The following is a 23,013-nucleotide window of genomic DNA, read 5'->3' as shown; positions in this document are numbered from 1 at the left end:
AATATTTGTAATGGCAATTTGTTTTATTTGTTTTTGCACCCAGGTTTTTTTTTTATTGTGCACACAAGTAATTTCCTCTAATGGATTGTGTTGCCATTGTCTTCCAGTTGGGAAGTGTCCTATGTGTCAGGAGGGGTTACAGTGCCTTTGTGTGCGAGGAGGAGCGGAGGTAGGGCCCCATTATTTAACCCAGGCCATCAGTCACACTCAACAAGCCTATCATATAGGAGCATTCAGACACTGTACAGGCTAAAGTTAGCGCTATTATCTGCCTGTCAGTGGCTAGCTGTGTTGGGGTCCCTTGTGGAAAAGCAATTGTATGAGTGAATGCCTTGCTGCTCACGTTGTCAGGCTCCAAGGATGCACGCAGTGCCTTTAAAAGACCACTCTCCATTTACCTTTGGTTTTTCACACCTTTCAGCTCGCATTAGCAAAGCGCAATTATGACATTTCAGCTGAGTTTAGCGTTATAAAATTGACCGCTCAATTTTAAGCCATCAGCAAGGTTTGGAAGCTCAACCGAGTGGAAAAAATAATCTTTAACCGTAGACGGAAAGCATCATCTCGGTTTTAATCATCTCAGCTCATCTCCTAAGATTTCCGAGTGAGTGCTCATCAATCATACTGTATGCAGACAGTGGGCTTGATTAATATTCATTTTATATGAGACACTTCATTTGCATGAACACACTGTCTGTCTCATAAAAATTACCAAGCCCTCCCTGCCGGTGTGATAAGCATCTGGACATGAAGCAGTTGAAAATCGGAGACATGCTACTTAACCTGATCCTACTTCATTACATAGCGTTACGTGGCAGGGCTTCAAGCATGCGTGACTAGTTATATCGCACTTCGTATGTCCCCATCAGATAACAGCGAGGATCAAGTTTCGCATTGTTACGGCGACGCTGAATAGAAGGTCTCCGGATTAATAGAAATCATTTTCGGTTTCCTCAGGTCGTGAAGTGACGGAGAAGTGCCCACCGGGGCAGTGATGCGAATCAGCCCGATGGCTATCTCACCGTCTGTATTGGTGAAACGAGAGCGCTGTGTGTGATGAAATCCAACATTTATAAGGTTTAAAATGAAAATCTACAGTCAACGCCGGCCACAAGTCAAAGTGAGGAGTCACTAAAAAGATGTTATTTGCCCGGGGAACATTTTTCATAACATGGTCCAGATGATTTGAATTGTTCGTGTTTGCTTAAGTTTTTCGTTATATTAAAGATCTTTGGGTTCTGGACTGGACATCTTGGACTTTAAGAGATTATAATGGAGAGCTCTTTTTATTTTGTGGCATTTTAAAAGGCAAGAAATCATATCTTACATCAAAACTAAGCCTGAGCAGTAATGAAAACAATGATTACACATAGCAATACATATCAGGCACTGTAGTAGGAGGACTTCTCTTTCTTTATCTCTGAGAATAGACATGTGGGTCATTTAATTATGTGTTTATAGTTTTAAGTTCTGCTTCCATGTAGGTACAGTTCAAGGATTTTTTTTATTTTGACTCATTGTTCATATCAGATTTTTATTCCGCTGGTTTAGGAAAAAACTTATATTTACATCAGGTTATAATAAATTTGATTTTTTAAATGATATTTCCATAAAATTAATAAAATAACATTACTATTTACATTTTTAGTAACTTCTTATGCTTGTGCTCCACCTTTAGCAACAATGCTCAACAAGCATTAGCATTCCTGCGTTGTATTCGAAATTAAAATGCAAACACTCAATGTACCGTATACGTCTGATTTCTTATTCTGAAATATATTTCAGAGTGGATTTGTCTTCTTGACCCAAAGCAGAGTGAAGTGGTGCAGCAAACACAGTGCGGGGACAATGACTCAGATGTAAACTAGTAGTTGTGTATTTAAATATGTAAAGTACATGGAAAAAGCATGTAAAACAACTGGCATACTGTATTTGACTTCTGGTTATCTCTAATGCGCCGAAGCATTGGAGTAAAAACAGAGGAAGAAGGAGAGCTTCTGTAAAATATATGAAACGGCCTCCAACAATTTTGCAGGAGAGGAATTACACCGTAATGGTAACGGGTACGGCAGCAAATCCCGAGGTATCGGTGTGTTACGATTTCCTTTTAGCATGCGTGTGTGGAATTTATTCAGGTTTTCCTATCCGGCTTTCCAAGATGATTTTTTTTTCATATCAGGTGTCATTGACAAAGCAGTCAACACAGCATGACTAATTGCAGCATAACACATTTGAGTCTCACCCGGTTGGAGGAGCACGGGAGCATTATCAATGTCAAGATTGTGTGTGGTGTTTAGTAGTAAATCAGCAAAGCCAAACATCTTCTTCTGTAGCTTTTAACACTGCAATGTCACACCAAAGGAGATGAGTGTTCAGCACGTTTAAAACAACGCTTCCACACATGATTAATGAACGTACACTTTTTAAATTTATTTATTTGGTGTTTTGATCCCATCACCAGCTGTGGATCTGACTTATATTGTCTTAACAGATTTATGTCCGTCATTGCTTCCTACTTTTTTTCTTTGCCATTCTTTTTTAATGCAGTCACGCAACGCCCACCCTCTCGCCCCAACAACCACATTCCTTACTTTTCCTATCACCCGGCTTTATCAGGTAAACTCTTCAGTTAATTAAAACTGTCAGGTTTCATCTTGGCTCCGTTGGCACGCACCACAGTTACAGAAAAAACCAAAACGACACCGACAAGGAAAAAAGTTGCGAGGGCCGTAATGAAGAAGTCTCCTTGATGTGGCTGAGAACAGACGCTACAGTTGTTGCTAGGTCTGCTAAATGTTGGCCAGCTTATCTAAGGGAGTTATCCTAAATCCCCCTCAGAACAAGTACCCTTGAAACGTCAGCACCATAATGTATCATAAGGCTCCTTCTGGAATACAAGACGAGCTGGCAATGCTGGACTAGCGTTCGGCCTTTTTTCTCCCCGCTTTCTCTAACGTTGAACAGGGTCCAAGCCTTTCTCATAAATATGTATTTTATGATGTGTTCATTTGGCGCGCGATGCCAGTTTCAGTACCTAAGCCCACACTTTTTTTTTCTTCTTCTACTCTTTTTTTTTTTTTTTTTTTTTTGAGAAAATTAACAACTGTGATAGTGTTCTTCATTTTATGTGATAATTTCTTAAGTAACACCTGTGCAAGTAGTTGCTGGTTAATAGGCTGTGCTGTGAGATGTGCCGTGTACGCTCTCACTAGCACACACAAATTCTAATTGTCTCCATCCCACTGAAAAAAAGCTCTCCTGAGATATAGGGGGGAAACAAGCACATGCCAGCAACCCTAGCTTTGAACTTTGTCATATATATATATATATATATATATATATATATATATATATATATATATATATATATATATATATATATATATATATATATATATATATATATTTTATTTTAATATTTTTAGTCTGCATTTTCCCAAACCTTATCCTTTGCTATAAAACTCCAATTTGCCGCTTGGACAGAGTGATTATTCCTGGAATAATGTATTTTTTATTTTGTCAAGGCAGTCTCAGCATCCGATTTGATGTCGTATTTAATTTAGCTCTCTGGCAGCTGTCAAAGTGTTTTAATAAAAGCACTGTTTACTCATAAGGACGTGGCTTTGATCAAGCACGCTCTTTCACACTGCTATTTTAACTTCTTTAGAGTCCCACAGTCATTTCTGCATGCACGGGACGGAGCGAACAGTACACCAGAGGGTGGTTCGGTAGATGGTCTCCAAACTCCGGTTGAGTTCACTCATGGAGGCCTGCCAAGACTTTGCTAATGAGCACTTTTAACCTCTAATATTGCCCAAATGGCCTTCCTATGCAGAGACCAATGATAGGCTTCTGTAAAGTCCATTAATATCTGTTCAAAAAAATCTGATTAGCCTAATCGTGGCTTTTTGAATTAGGATTAAGGGCTAGATTCTGAGATGGGTTAAGTCGCCACTGCTTGCACAGCGTGGGAGCTGATATGGAAAATCTGATAAACGTGTTTTACTCGTGTAACTTGAGATTCTTATGTCAGTCAACTTCCCAAGTGCCGTGTCCTTTGACGCAGCGCTTGACCTTTCGCAACCAGATTTTCGTCCCTCCCGCAAAGGAATTAGCTCCCCCATAATATTGAATGTAGTACTGACAGCCTAATGTGCAGCAGTGGCGATTGTGTAATGGATGCCAGGATTATGTGCACTCTTTGACTTGTGTCGTTTTACAGAGATTACATTTCTGCAGCAGATCATGGCTGATGGTGGATAATAGAAGGGTTTTGTAGATGAGGGGGGATAATCATTAAAGCTGATTTAACTTTAATATCATGGTATTTGTTTTATGGGGATCATATTATGAATCGCATCAGATTATATTGTCTTCTTTAACCGTGCACCCTATTATTCATTCACATCTCACTGTTATGTTACATATCTTCATTTTGAATAGTGGCACAGTTTTCAGGAATCGCCATGCAAAACATATTTGATGTTTGCAGCTCATTTTATGCTAAGTAGCAATAGCTTAGCAATGACTTCCTCCGTCAGGAGTTCACTCAGGGGGCCCTCTCACGGTGTTAGAGGAGGTTGAGGGCAGCTCTGCTTTGTGAACTGTTTTGCCGACTAGAATTTTGGAAAGAAGCCCAGCAGCAGCACAGCAGAAAAATGTCCATCGGTGTAAAATCTCAAACTGCTAAGTTATGGTTCTTACCCGCAGGAAAGTGAAAACACTAGTGCGTTTCTTATGTCAATTGCCATCAATCCTTGAGAGAATACATGAGGTCTGGAGCACATATGCATAACCAATTCTCCAAATACAGCAGGGTGTGCTTCATCGCTCAGTGTTCGCCTCTCTGTGGGAGTGATTTGTTGGTAAGGTGTAAGGAGTTAACACTTCGGCGAGCAAACAACAACAGAATATCCAAAAATACCTTTTGTGGTTTGCGCTCTCTTAGCGTCTGGTTGATCACGCCTGGTATGAGTTCATATGACTGCAGACTGAGCAACTTGCACTGTGTCACTTGATGGCGACTTGAAACCCACAGTGCCATAAGGGCTGTGCATAAGGATTTATAAAGCCACGGGCATCCATCTGCCGCGCTTCTTACTGGAAAAGACAACAGTCCGATTGTTCACCAAGAAGTTTTTTGAGATCCCAAACCTCATTTACTTCCTGTCTTCTGTTCAGCTCATAGGCATGTTGTTTTTTTGTTGTTGTTTTGTTTCTGACAGACTTTGGAAGGCATCTGGAATCCGAGCAACAAGGCTTGCTGCGGTCCTGTGGGAAGTGTGGCGCAGTGGAGGGATCGGTGCCATAAAGGAAGCACCCAGCTGGGGCATTTGCCAGCAAAACACTGAGTACTGAACTTATCTGGGACCTTCAGCAGCGGGCGGTAAGAGGAGGAGGAGGAGGAGGCCATGTTGACCGCACGCCTGCTAGTCCTCGCCAGCCTCTTCGCACCAGCCGCACTGGGTGAGTTTGGCTCATTAAAGCAAGTGTTTGTGTCTGTGTGGATGTGCAGATGCAGGCACAAAACATGCCTCTTGCGTTTCCTGATTGGCATGATTTGAAGCTGTATCAGAATTTCATGTGTTCACTACTTAAGTGCCAGATTCTGTCAGCCAACTGCAGTAAAAGCCTCTGACTTTATGTCTGTCTTGTTTTCGCCGTCTATGCAGCTCCTCTCACTAATTAGCAGTTATTTTTACTCCCAAAACTCGCAGAAACTTTTTTCCCTACACTTTTCTTCTTTTGATTTTTCTGTCTGTTTTTTTTTTTTTTTTTTTTCTGTGATTTTTCGATCTATTTTTAGATCTGTCCCTCTTACTCTTGGCTCCATCTCTTGCTCTCCTGGCAATAGAAAAATGAACTGAAATTACTTTCAAAGAATCACTAACGCCGCGCTGGCTTTGTGGCGTACGTTTAGGATTGTTGAAAGTTGCAAGAATTAGGGAGGAAAAGAAGAAAAAAAGGAGATCTTTTATCACTTCATGAATTAAGATCTTAAGATTAATTTGCAAGGTCTTTCTTTTACCACGTCTCTGTAAACGGAAATCGCAGCGTTTCCCCTTGGCCTTCTGTGGATTGTTTCAGAGGCAAAGTAAATGAAGTCATTTAAATTCAGATTAAATGGTGGTGGTCTGGTAGCTCGGGGTGTGGATGCGGCTTGGGTTTAGATGTAGGGAGTGACGGGGAGTGGGGCAATGGCCCATAAAAATGTTAATTTAATATGGCGAGAACCATTAATGGGAGATTTGAGGCTAATTGAATTGTTTTTGTGCTGTGATATCTGTGGATGGGATGGGATTGTGTGTGTGGGGGGAGGGCAGGTAAAAAGCACACTTCTTCGGTTTTCCTTAATGCTCAGAAGAAGGTCAGGAGGCCAACAATACGTTGCAGGCTACATCCGTCTTTAGAGAGATCCATTGAGTAAAGGTTTAGGCATTACCAGGTAGTCGAACTGAAAATGAAAATTCATTTTTGCAAAAGAAAGGACTATTTATAAAGCTGTCTCGACTCCCTCCTTTGAGGAATGCAGGATGAACTCGGTGCTGTGTGGGTAAGAGCTGTTGATGATTGCCACTATTGAAAGTCTGGTGGGAAGGAGTGCTAATGATGGCGAGCTAGGCTTCCTTTTCCCAGTGGAGCACTGTTAGCCTAGCGTTCTAGGTCCTGTTTTCGGGTTGAAATACAAACTTGTCGGCACAATGGGACCTCGCAAATGTGTAGTGGCACTTGGTTTAAATAATTGGTGATAGTAGTTGATAGCTACTGAAACGTGGGCTTGTTAAAAGAGGGAGGCGTGGGACAGGGAGCATTTTTCTCTTGCATTTTTGCAACAATGCGAGTGGCCACTGGGACCGAGGCCACTCACGTGATCATAAGCATTAAGTTTTAACGCCCACTCCAAAAAAGAGGGTTCATTGTCATTTAGGTTAATTTGAGAATTCAAAAATAAAAAATATCAAAAGTGCTTTAACTCCACAGCTGATCACAGATGAGTAACGATCAAAACACGTGCTGATAGAAATAACGGATTCGTGAGTTTCCCCTGAATGCGGGCAGGTAGCTAACACATCCAGACATGAGTATGGGACAAGTGGACATATGCTGTGCTTCTGAATGTAAAACCTTATGAATTTTAAAGTTTACCCTAAGCCTTTATGTCCGTTACTTAAAAAATATAACCTTCTGAAAAATAAGAGTGCATTTGGATAATAAAAACCAGGGTGCCTTGCTCAATTAGAACTAAAGGCAAGCGAGCAGCTTTTTATAACAGTGTTTTAAAAAGGTGGGTTGCTCCAAAGATTAGGAGCTGCCATTGAAAATGCTCTATCGTCTCTGCTTTTATGTCTGAATCTTGCAGTTTTCAAGAACAGCCTCAAATATTTATTAGCGAGGGCTGTTTGACAGCATAAAAAAATGATATACATAGACAAGAGGAGCCATTTCCTCCTTATAACACAACTTATTCTCTATTGTATCAAAGTAGATTTTGTTAAAATAAATGACAGTAGTAAAATAAAACCCAGTAAACTGATGTGCGATCAAGCCTCAGCATAAATGTCAAAGCACACACACTAATGCTTAACTAATACTGTTACGAGCAGCACAAAGGCACTCATATATCCATATACAAGCAGCCATATTTAGAGCAGACACTCTGCGTGGTCACTGTTGTTAGTCCCTTTGACCTTTCATTTGATTAGCATTGACTGTAAAGTGCTGCTTAAAATAGATATGTCAGTCAAGCTGCGCAGAAGCACCTCTTGGGCTATCTGTGTTAAATTCTGCCTGCATCAAAATCGGCTGCTTTTCACCTGCAATTAATTCTCTTAAAGCTGCAGCTTTACTGGAGGAATCTCCCGTCTTTGGAATGAGAGCGTTCTCACGTGTCGTCATCAGAAAGATGCATAACGATCGTCTGCCGTTTGGACAAACAACTGTAGGATTACACAGACGCAGCCCATTAGAAAGCGCCCCCGGGGGTGGAGGTGAAGTGGTTGAAATAAGGCAGACATCCGAGAAATGTGGCTGAAACGTGTCAGCTGTAGACGCCCTGTGACGTTCAGTTTATGGAAAGGAAGTAAGGTCTGTCTTTTGCGTGTTTTAGCGCCGCCATAAATCCAGTATACTTCACATTTTTCCCCCCCAAGCATAACACGACTGCATTTTCCTTTCTTTTTCTTTTTTCCTCTCGACTGCATTTATTTTACGTCAGTATGGTGTGAATAAGATGGGAGAAAAGCGAATTCATCAGTCTTAAAATCTGTTTGCGATCATTTGAAAAAACGGTCAGCTGCGGGGCTCGCGTGATTTCTCGTAAACGGGCCGAACCATGCGAAAACACCTTCACAGTCCTTTAAATCAATCATCCTGCTCTCTCTGTGATCAACCTCTCCTTCATCGGTGAGCAATAGGTGACATCGAACTCGTAAACCACCGACTCCGTAAGGCAAAAAACCAGCCGCACTGGTGCATTTCGTAGCAGATTTAGTGGCTGACACCCAGTAAATAATTTGACATGTTCATCAAGAGCAATCATTTAATACTCAGCCTCGTCCTGATGCTATGAGCAGACGTGGCCAGATGTTGCCAGTGAACTGTTTTGCAGCTGGGGGAAGCTTGAGAGGGAATATTCACCACAATGTCATTGTGCATGTTTCACCCTGAGAGTGTTGGAAATGTGTACTCTGGGGGATGCTGGCCTACTTTGGCATCTATATTCCCTTTTGTCTGAAAGTCAGGCACACGCAACCTCGTGCGCGCACACGCTGACTAGCGTCAAGCAAAAGAAACTAGCACCATTCCCACTGACACACATGCAAAGTCGCACTTTTAATAATCACAGTACACATGCACGCTGATGCATTCGCCACTTTAGCCTAAGAGGCTGGAATAGAAGCCCAACAGTGGCCTTCCTTGTCTTTTTTTTCTTCTTTTTTTGCTGTTGAGCAGAATGAGGAATATTTCTGGACAACCGTCACAGCAGCGAGATTAAAAAAGAAAAGAAAGTCAAGGAGAGAACGCAGCTTAAGGAGCGTTAAGGATGCGTGGCTGTTTGTACGTGGGTGGCTCTTTGTTTGCTTGTATGCGAGTGTGTGTGCTTCCCTATCATCTTCTGGTTTGTGCGCGAGTGGAGCTACAAAGTCCATGCCAGATTAATAAAAAGTTCCATCCCTGATGCTGTCACGGGGGCTTGAAAAATAGGCAGAACGCAACCTTGGCGTTGTTTCGGTAAGATCAACTAACAAAAGGAAAAAACAATGTCCCGAACACTCGAGCCATGCCAGAGCGGCGCATTAATCATGCGTTTCTCTGCATGTAAAATCCTCCTGGATGACTTTTAGATTCATTCCGCTTAATACTGCCCCGTGCAATCGCAGACATCGGCGTGTTATAATGGATGACGGCTCAAGAAACAAATTTAGGAGACGAAGAACATGAAGTCTGACTCTTGGTTGTACGGTCAGATACAAGCGCAGGCATCAAGCGTGGAACCAGATATCATCCTGCTGGGTGAGGAGGGGTTGGTAGGTAATGAGGAATGGATGAGGCAGCAAGACAGATGTGTGCCTGCCACATCTGTTCAGCGTTTGTTAGGTGTTGCACTGGTAGGGTAGGTTTTTGTATCTTGCAGAACAATGTTGGGTAATTGGCAGTTCTGCAGATGAACATACATAACGTCCGTCTCGCATGCCTGCATTCTCTTGCAGGCCTTAAACAAAGCCTTACGAACAACCCTCTCTTTCTCACATTCCCGTATCATCATTAATATGCTAAGGTTAGCTGTGTCTAACCAAACAAGAGCATTAAACTCTGACGTCAGGCTCGCTGTTCCCGTACCCGATCCACTTAATTAATCTTCTACTGCCAGGGCACTGACTCCATCCGCCAAGGCATCCCTGGATTTGCCTAATTTGCTTAATTAATTAAACAAATGATTTATTTGAGCTCATATTTCAAAGCGGCAGAAAGTTCTTTGTAGAGCCTACTGAGGCATGTGCTGTTGTGTTGTGACTGCGAGATGCCTCTTCAAGCATTGCAAATAAGTGGGCTTCGGAGTGGGTGGATGTCAATCATTCATTTGCACCAGCATAATGTACATGCATATACAGCACTTTGGGGCAGGGATAAATTATATATGCATTAGAAGGCGACGTTAGATGAAGAAAAAAACCAAACAACAGGACTTTATTTAGACAGGCATTGTGTTGCTTTGGTAAGAGTAAATCGAGAGTTCGACGACTGTAGCTTTTGTACAGCAGTCTTCACTGAATGGTTTTTGTGGTATGAGGCAGGTATCGGCCTCACATGTAATAAGCAATCACAAAACAAACATGTCTATTCATTATTTAAACTTTCAGGTCAAGCCAGTATTCAGTCCTTTTGAGTGCCATGCCCATTCCTATTATCTACCATCCATTTTGCATAGCGTATCCGATATCAATTTATTTTGTCTAACTCTATTGCATATTTTTTTGCATGGGTGCAATCCACCCATATTATTTGTATCTATTTGACGTGCAGCCAGACATAGGGACACTGACTAGGGATGTCACCAGAACTGATATTTAAGGTACACATTTTCACTCCCAAAGCGTAACATTTTACGCTAGGTGACAAATCGTCTGTATATTACGCTTCCGGGCACCCAACACGTCCCTATATTACGAGATCGGAAAAGTTAGGAAACGTGAGAACCGTTTGGAATGAATTTACACATGTACGTTTATTTGACTTAAATTGGAAAATAGAATCTAACGTCATTAAAGTGGTGGTTAAGGTTAGGGTTAGGGCTGTGATACATGGCTGGAACGTGTATTACCACGGGAACATCACTCTAATGGATTTCATCCATAACCCTGTGCGTAGCATAAGAACGCGGATGGTCACCCTTCGCGTGCCTCAGGAACGCCTCGGGACGTGACAAATCGTCGGTATATTACCCCTCGTGAGTGAAAACGGGCTGGATATTGAAATTCTGAAAAAGTGACGCCACTTGTTTTTTGGCATCAAGTCAACAGAAGTGCAGCAAATAAACCGAGCTGTAGCTGAATGCATTCACAAACACTATTGTTCTAATCTTTATCTTTAAAAAATTACTCTTAATTGTGTTTTTTCCCCCCTGTGGTATCAAAGGAGTAGCAAGTATGCACTATTTCCTGCATATTAGTATTTAGTTTGAAATTCTAGCACTGTGACAACCACAACGCTTGTTAATTTTTCTTAGTTTAGCATCCTTAATTCTAAATTGTAAAATTAATAAATACATAAATAACGAAAAGCTACTACACTCACACCCACAGAAATCAGCCTTCTTTGAGGACCTTGAATGTCATTGCAAGATTTCATGAAAATTTGTTGAGATATTTTAGCATTAATCAAGCTTCCATCCCCCTGAGTCACAGTAAAAACGTTTAGTTCCAGCTGTATTTTTTGTTAGGGCGCAGTCCTTGTTGTGCAAAACGGTATGCCTCATTGACTCTGGGCGAGGCGAGTATGGCTGCTTATTTCTAGCACTTGAGGGAAGTCTTGACTTCATTTCAAAGCCACGGATGTTAATCAAATAATAAAGAAACGTGTGAGAGGGTTTTTTTAAAATTGATATTATAATAAAAGTTGGATTGCTTTGAAAATGGTTTTCATGATATACTTTAAAATGCCTCTGGTTGAATGCATTAACAGGTTTATTTCTCTTTTTAATTTGCATCCCTATTATAGTTTTACAATAAACCCCACAAGACTTACTAAAACAAACAACATGCATATTTGGACAAATCAAATTTTACACCCACCCTAAGGATGGGTTGCACAGCTGCCACTTGAATGACAGCTTATTTCAAGTTTTCACTTTTAGTTTCAGTTGTTAGGACGTGTTGCATCGTTTGAATACAAGTTTTTCAATTAGATTTAAATATGCAGCGCTGAAAGACTCGTCATCTTTGGATTCGGTTGAATTTTCCACATCCGCGTAATATATTTTGTGTGGCGTTTGGCATCAAACATTCCCTTCTCTTTTTATGTCCTTCTGTAATGAGTGAAAAATCAATACCTGCTTGATATGGGGAATAAAAAAATGGCCCTTGCTGCCCGCGGCATCTGTAGTGACGGCTTGACATTGCCAAATTGCTGTCAGAACGTGCAACCCAAGAGGAATGAATGACAGTAACATTAAGAATGGCAGGGTGGGGTTAAATACCTCTCCATGTTTTATAGGTGTCTGCACCGGGACCTGTGTATATCTTCCAAATACATGAATTAGAATCTCAATTCACTCAACCCACTTGCACAAGCATAATTTGCTAAGCGCTGAATGATGCCATTTAAAGTGGACTTGGAGCTGGCCGAATGGTGTTTAATGAGGACAGATATTGACAGCAAGGTCAAGTGGCAGTGGATGTTAGTTTACATTAGACTGCATAATGTGTATGTGTTTTGTAGTGTCCGGAAGGCTGGAGGGAGATTTGCTAAGTAACCCCGCAGCCCAGCTCGCACAGCAGAAATGGTGGGCGTAGAATACCACAGGGTTTCCCACACTGCATAACAGCAGGGGTCAGGGAGTAATTTAGGGTGTGGGCGGAATGTGAGGAGCAGGAAGGGCAAAAAAGAAACCAAGCAGAGAGACAATGCACTGACCCATGCTTTACTCAATTTGTGAAATTAATGACCTTTTTCTTATTTTGTGAAATCCATGTTTATTCCCATCGTCTGTGGAATAACTGTGCATGTGCTGTGCATGTATGTGAGATACGGGATTTGTATTCTGATGGCACATTAGGTGCAGTGACAGACTGTGCATGTGATTACATGTAGCGATATTAAGACACTGCAGTGCTGTATATGCTAATCTTTCAGCTTGGAAGGATTGCCCCCCTCCTCCTCCAAGCACTGTTTCCACCATAAGGCTTTCACAATCACGGATGAGGGTATGATGATGGTGGTGAAACTGTGTCCCAACCACCCACATAATGAATTGCTGCTGCAGCAGTGCATGATTTAAACATGCCTTGAGGCATACTGTACGCATTTTGCTAATTACTCAGATTACAATCTGTCATTCCCAAGCACATGTTGCTAATAGTGTGAGTTGATATTTGCATAGATGTCTGTGTTTATGTGGTTGGGAACTGGGATATTTCCATCTTAATATCTGTCTGTTTATTAGTTCCTATTTATCTCTCTAAATACACGGTTCAAAATGAGATCAGCATTCTGTTCAACACAATTGAGATTTGATATTTTTACCCTTGTAAAATTAAATAAATGATAGCAAAAGTAATCATTGTAATCAATTTGCATCCTATTTGGGCTTTAAAGAGAACATTTTTAATTCAATCCTAAAACTTACCTCACAACAACTGCAGCTGTTTAGTTAATAGCTAGAAATGCTTAGCTATTACAGTCTAGCTAAACGGCCTAGCTAAACGGCCTAGCTAAACAGCCTAGCTAGACATTCTAGCTATTAGCTAGGTTGTCTAGATGAAATTACTATTCTATTCAGCACAGCTGGGATTTGATATTTTTACATTCTTAAAATAAAAAAGTTGATGCTAAAACTAATCATTGTAATCAACCTAGCTGTTAGCAAGACTAGCTATCACTGTCTAGTTAGACCGAGACGGTCTACTGAGTCTAGCTAATAGCTAAACTGCCAACTTGCTACCAGTGTCTTTCACATTAAGGGCAGCACTGACCAAGTTGTGGTGTTTTGGCACTGGTGGGCGATGCTGAGGTCTCATATCAGTGGAACATGTGTTTTTTTCTGTTGGCCCAACCGAGAGACATTTTAACTTTCTGTTGATAAAGAAATTAGCATAACGGCTCCCTGTTGCCAAAACAAAAAAACAGCCTTGCAAATGAAGAGCATATTACAGTAGCCTTATTATGTACAGTACAGTACAATGAGGGAATGTTAATTTGCACATTATCAGTACATCTTTTGCTGCATGTGGCATTATTGCTGTTGTTCAGCCTTGTAGGAGCAATTGAGAGCATGAGACAAATGCAGAGGAAAATACAGGTGCCTTCTTTTGTGGGACTCGGAGGACGTGTGAAGCAATACCTCCTTTATTTGACCAACAAAGGGAATAATTGAAAAACAAAAGTGGCAAAGGATTAATCAGCCACTGCTCCTTTTGATCTCCTTTCCTTCCCTTATGCGGCACTTGAGCTAACAGGGTGAATTTTAATGTATTCATTCACAAACAAAGATCCAATGCCATTTTGCCTCAAACTAAAGTTCACCACAGATGCAGCAGGCCAATTATAGTCAAGGTAGCATGGGACCCTGCTCTCTCTTCCCTCAGCTCTATCATTGAATAAACCAACCATGCACAGTGAATCAATATTGAGTATTGTAAAGTGTGCATTTATAGCAAAAGTATAGGGGGATCAAATGATACCGTGGCACAGATTAGCCCATGAGAGCTCGAGAAGAACAGAGAGGGGTAAGAAGCGATAGAGTTAGTCGCGTGGGGGTGGGGACGATACTAGAGATGGCCTTCAGTATAGCCCAGTGGCCTTGTAGAGGAATTCAATACAGCCATTGACAAAAGAAGGCTTCCATTGTAGAGGAACCAGCCTCCTTTGGGAAGCTGGTCCATTTCCTTATTAATTGTGCTCTCATTAAAATAAAAGGAAGGAGAGAGGGGAATGGATAGCCCGAGAGTAATGGTAGCTCCTCAGCGTGGCCTCCTTGTTTGGAAGGGTGCCAGGGTCAAGTAGTTTACAGTTCCAGTGCTTTGCACTGGGTGGAAAATACAGTGTAGTTTATGCGTTTTATGTACTGCATGAGCAGCGCACACACACACACTCCCTCTCCCTCTTTATTATCTTTCTTTCAAACCCTCCCACACAGAAGGACACAAATCTTCCATAGTGCTCCCCTCCCGCTGCATCCTCTGCAGATGTACAGTATCCAAGGCTCAAGGGGTCACAGCTTGCCCTGAGTCTCACACCACAGCTGTTACCCACGGGAGGAGTCGTCTGTTTAGGCCATGGATCACTGATATCCTGACCGAACAGACTCCCCGAGATAGCCCTTGACTCTGTGCTCAAAGTATAATTCCAGTTTATTACAAACTGGGTCATATTTTCAGTAGATTTATCAGTTATGATAGCACAGCTCCGGACGAATTAAATGCTGAGATCTGGGAGTACAGCAACAAGTCGTAGGAAAAAAGACAACCCCCACAAGCAATCAGAGAGTCTGAAAGCTTAATATACTAGTGGTTATTAAAACACCCTGGACGTGAGCACAGCCAAAATGCTCACAATAGCCCTTCTTTATGTAATAATCTGTATACAGAAGGTTACAAGGCCAGACCAAGAGGAAGGCCTATGAACTGCGATGAAAACCTGTTTGGTCATCTGGCTTCTACTTGTTCTTATCCAGCTTTTAGCATCTTTTAATGATGGTGTGGTAGCGGTTCTCTTTCACATATGCAGGAGAGAGTCTGCATCAGAGCGTGCAAAAGCCAGGATAATTGAAAACACCGAGTTGCAGTGAACACCGAGCGTAGAGACTAACGTCAAGAAAAAAACAGGAGAAAACGTCCAAGGACCAACTTGACCAGCTGCAAATGTAATTGTGCTCATCCACACACTGCAGGCAACGCACATTTTCCAAAACCTCTTGCCAAAACACTAAAGCGTGTTATTTACCTCGCGTCGCTTCACACGCTGCTTCTGGATTTAGATTTATTGTATGTGAAATCTGGTGTTGTAATCTTTTTTTAATTTGGAAGCCATATCCAAGCATTAGCTTTTTTTTTATTTTTTTTATTTCTCTTCAGATATTTCTCCTGCTCCCTATTTTTGGCTTGATTATATTATATAATTGCACAATCTGCAACGGCTTGTCAGCAAACTGCTCAAGCAAAATGCAGAAATGAATATGTTAAACACATTGTAAATGAAAATAAATCAGAGCGTTTATCTTCCAAACATCTTTTACACTTTGTTTTTTGCCCCCCCCACTCACACTGTGTCTGTTTTATCTCCTTCCTTATGGGTCCACAGCTTGTTGCAAGCTTTGTTTATACATCTGATAGCTCTTCAGTGTTAAGTGCGGCACGTACAGCTTTTTTTTCGGTTCGGTCAGTCTGCCGAATGTGTTACCCTCTCTGAGATGGAGAATACCATAGTGAAGATGTCTCTTTTTTTAAGGAGTTGGAAGGGGGGGAGGCAGAGGGCAGGAGTCATAACTTTCACAGACATTTCCTTATCCCTGAGACCCTACAAAAGACCAACTGTGTCAAATGAGAAAAATTGCAGGTGCACATTCCCCAGTGGTGTACTCCCTCTTGCCTCCCACTCTCCGCACACATATTAGGCCATGCAAGCACACACACACAGACAGAGGCTGTAAGAGGAGGGTGGGGGGTGGAAGTAGATCCTTTTTCACTGCGATAATACACTCCTTTCTCTGCCGTGATATGGACTGAGGAAAGGCTTGAAACCGGAGAGGCAGAGTGAGCGATGTCACTCCGCAGCAGGCGATGGCATCGCATCGCATGCCATTTTTATAGGCCCGCTGCAGATGTTTCCCAGTTGCACGTTAGATCTGCGCATACAATGGGGTGCATTCTGTATCGAGGTCACGGTGGGGATGGCGGGGACCACCCTTCAACTGAGCGGTCGGGATTTAAATCCTAGCCTAGCCTCCCATCTGACGCATTACTCTTATCATGGATGAGCTACATGGATGAGGAACGATGTATCTTTAGGATACCAGAGGATACCAGAAGACAATATCTGTAGACTATTATTTATCATGTTTATTGCACAAGCTCTGTAGCTGCAGTGCAAGCAAATACAAGCATAAAGGAATAATATTAGCTTTTTGTTCTTCTTTTATTTAGTTTAGGAGTTAACAATCCAAAATATAAGCTGGTATTGGCCCCAGAGATGTTGCAGGGCGCCCTCTGCTGGACAAGACGTGCAAAATCAACCCTCATAGCATAGTTGAAGGGTGTTTCTCCTGTCTCTTTATTTAAATTTTTCATGCATCGCCTTTAGAAATGCCGATACCGATTTATTGGCAAGTAGCTAATATCGGCCTGTATGTCGAGCCCATCAATAATATTTTATTATCTTTATTTTTATTTACCACCTCACGTAATTCAGAGCCAGAACCACAAATCATGTACTTTCACAGGACTTAACCAACAAGTTAGTACGTGTCCAATCAACGTATCTTTTATCTTATATCTTTTATTCATGCATATCCAGCACAATACTCTGCCAAAACAGGCCTTTTCTTTTTTGCATTTAACTATTGTATTTCACAAAGGCGCATAGTCTCGCCTGCATGTTAATCCAGCAAGCAGTGAAGTAGTTCTTAATATTTTTGCAAAACTTTTTCCATTAAGCATTAAATTGTGAAAATTTTCGTGACCTTTCTAAGATATGTGTGAGAAACCTGAAATTGTTTGCAGGAGTTCAGCCTAAAAATAATATATGCAACCACTGAAGCCTTTGTTTCCCAGTAACAGGTTTACAGAGTAAATTAGTTGTTATTTGAGGTGCCATCCTTTCTCGGTGTGATATTGTAGCACACATCGCAGCTCCACACCTGCTCGTGCGAAGCCATGTATGGCGCGTTTTGCCCCAAATCTCACGTTCCCTGCTATTTCATGCGCCTTACACTTGTTGTCAGCTCTCAGTGTGCCGCATGTTAAGAGTTGTAGCCGGATGACTCGATGCGTGAGAACCGCGTACACGTTACTTCATACATATTCAGAAGTCATTATCTCCGCACAATAACCCCACGTCTGATACCTGTCATTTGAAATGCAGAAGAAAAGACGATCAAAGGAAATCATCATAGCCGCGTGTCTCAGATGTAGCGTAGCCACCCAGGCTAATTGCAGCAGCAATGCCTTGATTGCATACATGTGGAATGAGATTACTTCTTCTTCGTGGGTGGTTAAAGAATCACTTTTTTTCCCTTCTCTTTTTTGTTTTTGGCATTCATTTCCAGCAGTAGATTTTTTGACTCCAACACCTTTTATCTCACTTTTTCCTTGTTACTTTTTTCTTCTTCACAAATCCACACTTTCCATTCTCTTCCCTTCTGTGTCTTTTTACTTCTCAACTGGCATCATGTCAGTGCAAACCATTTAGCTTTGCTTCGAGCTAGCACAATCAGCCCTTAAGGCACCGTGACCCAACTAAAAGAGACCTTCTTTCTACTAGAGATGTGCGGTCTTGGTGGGGGATGGGGGCGGAGGGGTGCTAAAATGTCCTCCGTGTTTGGCTCGCGCTATCCTGCAGGACAAGCTGGTGCACTGTGAAGGGACTGACGCCACTGAATCAGCGCTACACACTGTCGGTGGTGTTTTAGCCAAGCAGGGAGGAGGTGTAACAAAGCAAGCGGGGGGCCCGGTTTGAAAATTGTCATCCTTGAGCAGTGTCACATCCTTTAGGCGTACGCATCAGCACGATTCCCCAGGGTGAAACACCCATTGGATAATGTATTAAAATGGGCACATGCGCACCCAAACACAAGTGCACGGCACACAAATGAATACATCACAAGGGAGGTAACAAAAGCAGCCAGATGCAGTTAAGTGCAGATACAGACAGCTTTTTAATCTGCTGATATCATCCGGCACATCGAATTGCACCACAGTATATAGGGCAAAACCCCCACCGCCATCCCACCCACTCCCCCTTTTTCATCTCACTGTTATTTGTACTTATGCATCTTAAAGATACTTGAATATTTCAGATGGCTGCCTATAGCTCAACTAGCTTAGGTACTGCATGTGTGAGAAAAAGGATCTTTTTTTTATTATGAAAGCGACTCCACTGATACACATAATGGGACAATAGAAAGTCTCTGTTCACCTACAAACATAACAGATGCATATGCATGAAATTACATTTTAATTTTGTCATTTAAATAATTTCTTGTTCTTCATTATGTGCGTAAACATTAGAGCACCCAGCTTTAATTGGTATTAATTCATGCTTTTTGCCCTCGGATATTACACTGCGGTGTAAAATAAATAAATAAAATACTCGCAGAAGTGTGAGAAAGAGAATTGGCTTAGGTTTATTTCCAAACGCGCTCTGCCACAGAAAACAAATCACCACAATGTAATTCAGACTTGGGTCCTTGTACGAGGGTGCGTTTGATAAAACTGAATGCAAACAAGTTCACGCAAAGAAGGCGACGAGAGCGAGACTCCGTTTGCTTGGATTTGTCTTCAAATGGCAGGAAATTGAAAAATGTTCACCCCGACTTGCTACAAATTCCAAATAAGGGCATATTTTTCATACCGCCTTAATGACACGCTCAAAAGGGAAATTACATCAACAGCCAATATGCTGTTTTATGTAAATACTTTACTCTCTTTCTCCTTGTTTCCAATTCAAACACACATTTGTCTTTCTCAAGCTACAGCAAATCACAAACTGCCGTGTGAACAGCAGATATGTTGCAGCGGCGGTGGTCGCTGTTGTTCTTCAGACTGCTGTGCACACCGTTCAGGATAAACTCGTATGAAATCTTAACCTCATTACGATCACAATCAACCGATTCAAAAATCGGGATTGAGCCAAAAGCAGAAAGTTAATATCAGTTTTGTTGTGACAGCTGGCGTTGTGCTAACCTGGTGGCCACTGTGTTAGTGCTGGAGTTCAGCTCCATTTGCTCTCAGTATTGCACTATTAATACAGTTATAATAAGTAGAGCCCCAGGGATCCATTCAGACAGTGATATTGCCTGGGTTCCTATTCATTACATGAGAAACACATTTTCTGGTGTTCTGTCATCGGTTGGTGTTATATTTTATGTGAAAGGGCCTTTTACAATACTGTGGGTTGCTATGGAAATGAATGAAGTGCACTCAGGTGTTCAGATGAATGGTGCTGCCTAAAGTTAAGCAATAGATATAGCAAGAGATATTCAAGTGTCCTTTAAACCAGAGTGTGTATGCTGAGACCACAGATTTGAAGAATCAACCCAGTTTTATTTATGTAGCGCCAAATCACGTTGGTAGTTGCTTTAAGGTGCTTAATATTGTGAGGCAAAGACCCTACAATCAGATGACCCCCTATGAACAAGCACTGGGCGACAGTCGGAAGGAAAAACTCCCTTTTAACAGGAAGTTTTTAACCTATGGCAAAAACCAGGCTCAGTGAGGGGCACCCATGGGGGAAGACGGGGCAAAAGACACATTAAAAAGTCACTTTTAAATTTTAAAAGTAAAATTTAAAAATGTAAAAGTCATTTATGATTTAAAAGCAGAACTCTCTTCATGGTAGGTATGAGCTAAATAAAGTAATATGGAATAATAATAACTGGATATGACAACTGTCTGGTTTGTCATCCAACACGTTTGTTGATGGACTCACACTTTAACCCTTTGACTTGAAGGCTTCAAAGATGTCACCACAGTTATTTTTGAGACAAAGTAAAAATAAACTGCTAGCATTTAACCGACAAAAGCCTGAGCGCAGGCAGGTTTTTAGCACAGTTGTCTACACAGTAACAGTTACTTTCAGCTGCTCCATTATTCACAGTGGGGTCCCCACAGCAGGTAGCTCCACACATTTGATTTGGCAGATTTTTACGCCGGATGCTTTTCCTGATGCAAACCCCCCCAAGGGATTTCTGTCTCCTCCTGGGAACAAACCAGGGATCTTTTGCTTATTAGGCGAATGTATAAACCACTACGCAATTAACTACCCTGTGAGCCGTATTATTTAGCAGAGAACAGCATTGAAAGGTAGCCTAAAACGATCCTCTTGACCAAGTCCATGGTCAAGAGGATCGGACCACTGATTGGAATTTAGTCTAGCTTACCAGATAGCATGGAGTCGGCCTCAAGAAGGACCCTTTGTCACCTGTGTTGGCTTCGTTTTCAGCACAGGCTCATGGCAGTTTGTGAACTTGAATACTGATCGGTATACTTCTTTGTTACCAATTTCACCCAAGTGACAGTCGACAACCTCCGGCAACCACTTAGCAACCCCTCCGGGAATAAACATTTTTCCCTAGTAACAGGAGGTTGCAAAGGGGTCAGCGCCTGGTGTCCTATGTCCCGTGTGAGTGAGGCCTAAAGTTTAGATAAAGCTCATGGTTTGTGGTGAAATGCAATGCTTACCGCGACTTTCGGAGCTTTGTTTCTTCACTTGCCATGGTCAGGCCTCCCTGCTTTTCTGCACAAAATATATACCTTAAAGACGAAATATAACTCTAGTACTTGCAAATTTGTGCCAATAAAAAACAAAACGTGTGCGTGAACACTGAAAAACAGATTAGTTATTCGTGACTTTTTGACATCTTATCAGGAGACTAGCCTATCATCTTTCAGTTAAAAAGTGTCGCTGCTTGACCACAACTAGATTTTAATGTCTCATAGTGCAGTAAAAAAAAGAGATAAGTTGGCTTCTCTGCTCCTTCACTTAAGAAGAGGATGGTATCTCTTAAAACATACTCCTCATTAAGAGCAGATGTTATGGGAGTGACCATGGAAACAAAACATTTCGTTTAAACCTCATAATGGTTTGAAGTGAAAGACTAAGTGGTGACAGCGATTACTGCATATGTCACTTGGAGTTATATTACCGTCAGTTTATATCAGCAACAACTGTGTTTCAGAATGTGATTACATTAGTAAAGGACTGCTATAAACATGGGTTTAAGACGAGTACAGCCCACCTCCACCCCAAAAAGAAAAACTGATACACCACTTGTACTTGCGTTTTCCTCGTCTGAACCACCTTTCCTTGAGAAGTTCACATTAGCAAGGTTGCACTGCAGTTTGTCTCAGTTCACCGTGCTAAACTTAGCTAAGCTGTTGCCTCCAGTACGCTGCTGGGCAATTCCATCTGATGATATGGAGCAAAAGAGGAGCAAGGGAAAGACCTCTTTCCCCGCACACAAGGCAAAAATCAGGCTGTTGTTTCTTTTCTTTGACCTCAATTACTAAGGGGGCATGTGTTGCTATAGGGGCATGTTGAGTCATGTCTGCTCTGGGAGGTGTGCGAGTATCTCCTATGTGCTTGTGTGACAGGGATTGTGTTCATTTAAGACTAGGAGGCAGCGTGCAGTAGGTGGGGGCCAAGGTGCGTTAGTCTTGGCTGCGATGTTCCCTTGAGTGATGCTGACACATCTGGGAACATTACAGGAAGGAGGGGGAGTGCGGAGAGGAAAGGAGAGGGAAATGGCAAAACGATGTCAGAGGCGAGGTGAACAAAGTCGGGCTCGCTGGGATGAGCTGCTGCCACGGGCGCAGCCCTCTCTGCAGGCTCACTTCTGGGTTGGACTGTCTGACAAAAGCGGGACCTCTGCGTGATTTGCATGCAGGAAAGGAAATTGGAAAGAATTTGTACTAGTACACTTGCATGATTACGGCTTCAAAATGACAATCGCTATTATGTGTCATCATTGTTCACTGATTTTTAGAGACAGACTTTTTTTTTTTATTGCACCGTCACGTAAACAGAACACCTCTTTAACGTCTTCACGTCTGTCCGAACCTTTGCACGAAAATGCAATTAGCCCTATTCACCTAAATTCAGTGCATGTCTCAAAAGAAAAAGAAAACATATGAAAAAAGATAGTTGTACCAAAACAACACAGAATTAAAGTAACCATGCACTGCGTTCACCTTTACATCCAGCTTCATTCCTGGAAATTACTCTGTATAAGTTCATCTTTGCAGACAAATAATTTAGTCTTTCACTCCATTCACTATGCCGGCATGGTAGATGTGAATGGTAGACATCGGCGTAACTTTGTGTTGAACATTCGGGGGGTCAAGATCTCTGTCTAAATAAATAAATAAATCTGGGTTAATTACCAGATGATTAAACATGCAACTATTTTGCTGGTAATAACTGAAACGAGTAAAGAAAATCAACAGTCTATTTATGCAAGATAATTCATAATGTTATTGGGGGTTATATTAGTTAGGTCTGATCATTGAGGGGGTCATAACCCCCCTAACCCCCCTGGAAATTACGCCCCTGATGGTAGATACGAATAAAACTCTCTATTTT

The 23,013-nt window shown here is 41.8% G+C and overlaps 1 protein-coding gene across 21 annotated transcripts in view; it reads left to right on the top strand.

Moving 5' to 3' along the window:
* LOC101465762 (adhesion G protein-coupled receptor L3) overlaps positions 1-23,013 on the top strand; it is a 266,208-nt gene that overhangs the window by 70,177 nt on the left and 173,018 nt on the right. For all 21 annotated transcript variants that reach the window (XM_076881844.1, XM_076881846.1, XM_012919994.3 and 18 more), the window contains exon 3: positions 5,226-5,466. In XM_076881844.1, coding sequence (XP_076737959.1) covers positions 5,412-5,466 — 55 coding nt within the window. In that variant the 5' untranslated portion in view covers positions 5,226-5,411. The remainder of the gene's footprint in view (positions 1-5,225; positions 5,467-23,013) is intronic.

Source organism: Maylandia zebra, linkage group LG3 (genome assembly GCF_041146795.1).
Source record: "Maylandia zebra isolate NMK-2024a linkage group LG3, Mzebra_GT3a, whole genome shotgun sequence".
NCBI classification, from domain to species: Eukaryota; Metazoa; Chordata; class Actinopteri; order Cichliformes; family Cichlidae; genus Maylandia; species Maylandia zebra.
This window is presented reverse-complemented; position numbering and strand designations above follow the sequence as displayed.